Source organism: Suncus etruscus, chromosome 3 (assembly GCF_024139225.1).
Source record: "Suncus etruscus isolate mSunEtr1 chromosome 3, mSunEtr1.pri.cur, whole genome shotgun sequence".
Classification (NCBI taxonomy): domain Eukaryota; kingdom Metazoa; phylum Chordata; class Mammalia; order Eulipotyphla; family Soricidae; genus Suncus; species Suncus etruscus.
In genome coordinates this window covers 131,571,186-131,578,616 of record NC_064850.1, presented here as the reverse complement: position 1 = coordinate 131,578,616, position 7,431 = coordinate 131,571,186, and the positions used below count along the sequence as shown (strand labels likewise).

Here is a 7,431-nt window from a genome sequence, read left to right as displayed (position 1 = left end):
TAGCGAGTTTAGACATCCTCCCTCCCCTCTCCGGCTCCTTTTGGACTTGAACCCCATTTCTGGAGAATCCCCATTTTCCTTTTCTACTTTGCTGACGGCCATGCCGGGAAGCAGCAACGAGAGGGGCTGCCTTAGAATGAATCCCGAAACCTATTGGTATCAGTTTCGAGCACCCCAAAGAGCTGCCCGCGCCCTTGACTTTTCTGCAAGGCCGGGGGTCGCGGCGCGGGACCAAAGGCAGCGGCGACCAAAGTCCCCTGTGCGTGCGCGCAACCCGCCGGGACGACTCGGCTGGGTCACCCCGAGTTGGCTCGGGGACAACTTACTGCGCTCGCGGTGCGTCCCCACGGGCAGCTCCCCATCTGAGAGGGGTGAGGGGTGGGGTCGGCCACCACGACGGCTTTGAGTCCAGCAGTAGAGGCGACCCCAAAAAAGCAAAGAGAGGAGCGGGAGGGCAGCGGGGCGAGAGGACCCGCAGAAGGGCCACTGCAGCCGCTCAGTCACCCGAATGAATGCCGGCGGGGACACGGGCAGGGCTCCACGACCTTGCTCGGGCCCCTTCCAGCCTGCAGCTCAGACAGGTAGTTGGAAGCGGAGGTGCAAAGCTCCCGCTTTGGTGGGACCGGGGCGCACGCAACCCGGGGCGCGCAGGGCCGAGGCCAAGGCGTACGTCCTGCGCCCTTCGGGGCTGGGTTCCACCCGCCGCGCGTCTCCCGGTCCCGGCGCCGGGGGCGCTGCGCTTCTTCGAAGGGACGGACGGACAGCCCGGGGAGGACCGGGGGAGCGCAGGGAGGCGGGCGGCGGGTGCGCGGGGAGCGCGGGGAGGAGGCGGGGGGCGTGGCGGGGGGCGGAGGCGCCCCGATCCGCGAAGTCCGGCCGGGTACCGGCTGCCACCCTGCCGCAGTTTCCCTGTGTCATCGCTCCGGTCTCTTAGCAACAGCCACGAGTCCGGCCGCCCGCCCGCCCGCCCCGAGCCGAGCGCTCCGAGCCGCCGCTGCGCTCCGGGCTCAACTCCACCCGGCGCGCCGCAGCCACACAAAGAGGCTCCGGGGCCGCCCGGGGGAGCGAGGGCGCGGCGAGAAGGGGTCGGAGGAGCCGTGGCCCCGGTCGCCGCTCTCTCTCTCGCTCGCTCGCTCGCTCGCTCGCAGGCAGGATGCGCGATGCCGAGGACCTGACACTTCTGGGAAACTCTTGGAAATGGCTCCCGCCGCGGCCACCGCGGGGGATGCGAAGCCGGGGCGAGCGCTCGCCCCCGCGGGGCTGCTGAGCAGCCGCGCGGACCAAGGGCCCCGAGGCGCCGTCCCTGCGTTCCGCCCGCAGCTAGGGCTGGAAAAGTTTCTCCATGCGGCCTTTGTGACGCCCCCCAGCGCCCCAGCTCCGGCCCGAGAGCCGCCCAGCCTCGCCGGGTAAGTGAGCGAGATTGTTTGCTTCTCTCGCTGCCATTTTGAGCGATGCTTTTCTTCCCCCCTGTCCTCGGCCCCCCAACCCACCCGCCCGAAAAATGCAAAACCGATCCCCAGAGCTGGTGAGTGGAGAGAGTTTCCCCCCATCCCTCCTTTGATGAATCCCCGGGCGGGCTGCCTGCCCGGGCTGACACGGCTCAGGAGGGTTCAAAAGCCAGCTCGGGAGCTCTCACTTGGCTTCTGCCCATCTTTCTTTCCAGAGGCGAACTCCCCAGCTGCTGCCCTCATGTGATTCCAACAGAATATTAGCAGACGGAAAAGAAGGGCAGGGGGATTTGGCTGCCCTGCTTTGGAGCGATGGAGAGTCCACGACCCAGGGCGCACCCAGACAGAGGGATGGGGTTGGGGGCTTCTGAACCTCCCACACCGAATGGGGTTTAATCCATCCTGATCGGAGAACTTGAGTCTCTCTTGAAAGCAGTTGTATTTTTAGACATCCCTCTTGTGCTCACCCGCTCCCCATCCTCCATTCTCTAACCACCAGCGTACCGACACCGGGCAGGACCGTGGCAAGGGCTAGGGCGGGCGACCTCGATGGCTGTTTGTTTCCCTGCAGTAGGAATAAAGAGAAGCTTCCAAGGTGGGTGTCTCCTGGCACGGACCTTTGTCAAGATTTCACTTGAGGTGGCGATATGGCAGAAAGGAGTTCAGCGTTCAACAGCGCTCAAGGCACAATGAGCCGGGGGAGTTTATTAGCTGTTGAACTCATTTTAAAGATATTCCGCAAACGATTGCTAAAATCCATCCCAATTTTTTTGACATTCTACCCATATCCATAGCTGCCTCACTCTGGAGAAATTTATGGGAGTACTTCCTTTCCTTCCTCCCCGGGTGTAGCTTTTCAATGCACCCAGCTTTCCTGGGGAGCGCTACCCCGCCAACGGAGTCTGGAGTCTGGGTTTGCTTCTCTAATGTCTGGCTCCTAAATCCTAAAAATAAGCACAGATCTCCAGATGATTGCGTTGAAAATGTTGGCGTCTGGAGATAACTTCCAACAGCAGTTTCTATGCTATAACTACCCCCCAAGTGGGCTTCTTTGGAAGGAGGTTAATAGGTGTAGTGTAAGCTACTCCTTTAAAATATTAAATAGAATCTGTGCTTTCTGGTGCAGATCCTCCTTTAAAACAACAATTTAAGGTTTACAGATGTCTTCTCTTCACTCACCCTCTTCAACTTACATGGGTATTAAATTAAGTTTCAAAATATATTGATTTGCTGACTTGTAAAGGGATGATTATTACTTGCTTTTTCACTTACTGCTGGAGAAAAGATCCTGTCTATATTGATATTATGGAGGAATCCAAGAGCAAGCTCTTCACCCCAAGACCAGTTAAAAACAAGGGTGGTTTTCTGTGATTATTTTAAAATATTTTATCATCTTTGGAAATGAAGACAATTATTAAGTGTTAAATGGCTTATGAGTGATGACTAAACCTTTCATATTCATATAGCATCCTTAAGGTGACTATCTCTATTAGAGGAGGGAACAGAACCAGTGGGACAGACAAGGTTATATTCTGGTGATCCAGGGAGATTGAAATTTTGGAATTTACCAAATATCTGCAAATGCTTATCTGCACAGTGACCTATCCTGGTCTTGTCATTATAAACAAGAAAAGTTCCTATAGGATAGTCCATGGTCTGTTGCCACCTACCTCCCTTCCTAAAAAAAAATGACTTCATGAGAATAAGACGAACAAGATGAGAACAGCTCTCATTCCCGGAAATGTCATTCTACTAACCATCATTATTATGTAGTCTGCTGCACCTAGTTAATTACCCACTCATTTGAATATCCGGATTCTGAAAAGTACTGCTGGCACATTAATAAGGGTCAGAAAGCTATTATGGCTGAGTGGTTTTTAAGATTGTAATTTTCCCACATGAGAAAAAATGTATTTCCCTGGGAGATTTTAGAAGACTTCTCATAATTCCCTGAAAGATTGAGCACAGGATACCTTTAAGGGAAATCCTTTGAGGGAAGAGCTGAGGCCAGAGGAAGGGCGCAGTTACATAACCAGTTGCCTCAAACTAAATATTTCATCCCAAGAAGCTCTCCAGATGTTGCAGAAGAGAGGGGAGGGAAAGGGTGAGAGGTCTGCTTGCATTTAGTTGTAGGAACAATAGGTGGACACAACTTTGTGAAGGGTTTTATTGCCTCCCCCCTCCCATCTCCATCTGTTCTCCCTGCAGTGAACTGTGTTAAATTTTAGGAGGTAAAGAAGCTACTTGCCTGCCTTTGACCTTTGCTTTTCATTCCAGGGAATGAATCCCTTACTTTATAAAGTAGCAACTTTGAGGGACGTTTTAAGTGTCTTTGGACCCCACCTTGACACGTTCCTCTTCTCAAAGACCTGAAGGACCTGTAAAGCTCCCCCAGGACAGCTGATTACAGAGTGACAAAGGAGCAAGACTTTAGTTACTAAAGTCCTCAATCACTCTTTTGAGTCTCCTGGCTGCCCTCCAGGAGAGTTTACTGTGGAGGTCCTGGAATCTTACTTAGAGCATCTGAGGGATGGTGGAGGGAAAGTTTGTTTAATCTCTCAATTAGATAGCAATATTTCCCTTCCCTGATAATACACCTGATATTGCCCACCAGACCCCCACCATAGCACTGTGACTTGTAGGTAGAAAGCCCAGAGATGGATTGGGCCACCCACACAGTGGGGCCTGGAAGCAGGACATTTGCTGCGCTCGGGACATTGCTGCAGCCACGCCAATACCCTCTGACTATTTCCCTCTACTTTGCAGCTGGAGGACGCGGTGGAGTAGCTAGTGGGCAGCTGGCACCCCCCCTGCAGGAGCCTCCGACGCCCCTGGGACTAGCCCCGCGCCCCGCTGGCTCGCCATGATCGCCACCGGTGGCCTGCTGAGGATTTCCGCCCGAAAGCAGGACCCTCTACGCCCCCAGAGCCAGGCCCCCAAGCGCAAGCGGAAAGCCAAGAAGAGGCGCAAGAACGACGTGGTGGTGGTGAAAGGCAAGCTGAAACTGTGCTCCATCTCGGGGCTCATCGCCCTCTGCGGGATCCTGGTGCTGCTGGTGGGCATAGCCCTGGCGGTGGTGGGCTACTGGCCCAAAGCCAACGGGGCCCACCGGGAGGGGGGGAAGCAGCTGCCGTCCGCAGGCAACGGCCACCACCACCACCACCACCACCACGTCCCCACCACGACCAGCAGTGGCAGCAAAAACCGATCTAGGAGCCACTTGGGGAGCCCAGAGGGCATCAACGCCTCCTCCCTGGGCACCCTCCGAGTCCCACCCCCAGCGAAGGCCTCGCCCCCTTCCTCGACGGCCTCTGCATCGACGTCTACGTCGGTGGGTTTCTTCGTCCGTATCTTCTCGGGGTACCTGCACTCCGACAAGCTCAAGGTGTTTGGCCCCCTGATCATGGGCATCGGCATCTTCCTCTTCATTTGCGCCAACGCGGTGCTCCACGAAAACCGGGACAAGAAGACCAAGATCATCAACCTGCGGGACCTCTATTCGACTGTCATCGACGTGCACAGCCTCCGGGCTAAAGACCTGGCCGCCGCGGCCGCCGCTGCAGCCGCCGCGGCCGCCTCCTCTCCGCCCGTCCCCACCCCTGCGCCCCCCGGGGCTCCGCCGCTGAACGGCTTCCTCCACTACGTGCAGGCGCGGGGCTTGGAGTTGCCACCCGGGAGCTGCGGCGGGGCCGGGGCTGCCTTGACGGCCAAAGGCTCCTGGCCCCATCCCGCGGCGCTGGGCGGGGCCCTCGGCGGGGCTGGCGATGCCACGTCCCCCCCGGAGCGCTCCTCGTCGCCGCGCTGCCCGCGGGAGCCCCCGAGCCTGGCGGAGGCCGTGTACAGCATCTACCGTGAGCGCTCGGTGGCGGCGGAGCGTCGCCGGACCGTGGCCGCCAGCAGCAGCAGCAGCCCGGCGCCCTGCAGTCCGGCCGCGAGCACTGCCAGCTCCCTCGTGGGCTCCTCGCTGAGCGCCTTCGCGCTGCTGCCCTTGCCAGGGGACCGTGACGGGGGGGACGTGGAGGGCGCGAGCTGCAGCTGGCAGAGGCCACCACCGAGGGAGCGCGGCTCCCGGGAGATCCCCCGGGGCGAGTTCGACCTGGACCTGACGGATCTCCCGGGCGCAGGGGCTGCAGCAGCGCGCTGGGCTCCGGGAGAGCCGGAGGAACCCGAGAGCGCAGCGGAGGCGCACACCGCCAGAGGGCAGGGTGGCCGCTTGCCCAGGACCGGCAGGTACGCGGCCCTGCGGCGGAGCAGCACCAGCGGGATCCCGGACTACCGGGCACCGGCCTCTCCGGGCCGCCTAGACTCGAACGCCCCCCTGCTGGCCGGCGCCGTCTCGCCCAAGCTCTCCTTGCGGCTGGAGGACGCACCTCCAGCCAGGTGTGACTCGCCGAGCTCTCAGTCCGACGACCCCAGCCGCAGCAATAAGGGCTACACCCCTCTGCGGGAGGCTGGCACCTCCTTGGAGTCGGTGGTGGCTGTCGTGGCCAGGAAGAGTCTAGACTGCGAAGCCACCGTCGCCCCCGCTGCAGAGCAGGACCCGCAGGGCGATGCTAGCCAAGAGCCACTCGTGGCCAAGGCAGAGTCACCTCTGGCAGTGCAGAAGCAGTTTACAAAGAGAAACTCTTCATGACTTCTTGGCCTCCTGCCACAGGGATGGAAGACGGGGAACTGGCAAAAGATGGCATTTAGGGCAAGAGGGAGCAAAGGAGGAAAGAAAGGAGGGAGAAGGAGAACGCAGGAGAAATGCCCCTTTGGAATTGATGACTTGAATAGTTCCCTCTGTCCTTTGTGAACTTCTCTGAGGAGATCCTCCAATACCCAAAGAGCTGCAGAATGTTATCCTTGAATTGCTTTCACGAGACTCCTGTAGATAACGCCAAGCAACAATTTTTTAAAAAGCAAACTAGTATTTTATGTCCGATGGTGATTGTATGTTCTTGAAAACCAAATGTATTAACGGGTCAGCGATCTAGTTGATTAGATAAAACTCTTAATTTTCTTAGGATAAAAAAATAATATATTTTTGACAGTAACTGTGCACTTTACTGCTTTGTTTTTGTTTGTTTATCATCCCTTGTTTCCCCCAATTCTACTCTGCCTCTGGTTTTGCCATGGCTGCTCCAGAATAACAACCCGTACTTGTTTTCTTTTCTCCTGTGCTTTGGGAGAGCATAGAAGGGGTTGTCTTAGTTCTCCTGAACTGTTTTTACTAAGTGATGTCAAAGCCAAAAGCATGAGCGTGTCATGAAAGAAAACTTCCCTTGTCTGCCCCACTTTTTGCGTAATTGCCCTAAGGCCTCTTTATTTTTTAAAAGGGTGTTTACACTTTGCTACTAGGATAGGGACACATGAAGGGGCCAGCATCTAGAAGGACTGTTACTTCTTAAAGTCACTACATCCAGTACATGGTACTTTATTGAGTATTATCACACCTGTATTGAAAATAGCATTAATATTAAAAATATTTTTAATAAAAGAAGTTTCCAGTTAAACATAATATTGCCTCGTTTTGCCTTGGAATTAATGCTTCTAATACACATTAATAAAATGAACAGTTCAGCGGGTAAATCGAGATATTTTGTTACGACACTGCTACTGTAATTTATAAAGTTCCCCAAAGTGCTCAGTGTCATCACTGTTAGATCAGTATAGAGTATTTATCACTTTACCTTTCAACATCCAGTTAGAGTTGAATGAATGAAGCTGGTTTTTTTTTTGTTTTTTTTTTTTTTAAAAGTGAGTTTTCTGTAATAGGCCCAGTTACCTCAAAGTAGTAATTGACTGAGGACCAGACTTAATATTCTCTTTTCATTCTCTTCAGTTTGACTGTTTAATTTTGCTTTTAAGAGTTTGATCTTGAATCATGGTCTAAAAGGCAATGCTTTAATAATTTAGTAGGTTGTTGACTTTTAAAGATCAGTGAATTTTCAACAATAGTAGATAAAAGCTTAATTTACCATCCTGAGGCCCTCTTCCTTGG

General features: G+C 54.9%; 1 protein-coding gene across 1 annotated transcript; it reads left to right on the top strand.

The window, feature by feature from the left end:
• Window positions 1-974: 974 nt before the first annotated feature.
• Window positions 975-6,948, top strand: TMEM200C (transmembrane protein 200C). The gene is given in 3 exon segments (XM_049770053.1): window positions 975-1,406; window positions 4,215-6,058; window positions 6,061-6,948. Coding segments are annotated over 2 exon segments (1,827 nt in total). The 5' UTR covers window positions 975-1,406; window positions 4,215-4,311; the 3' UTR covers window positions 6,141-6,948.
• Window positions 6,949-7,431: the final 483 nt, after the last annotated feature.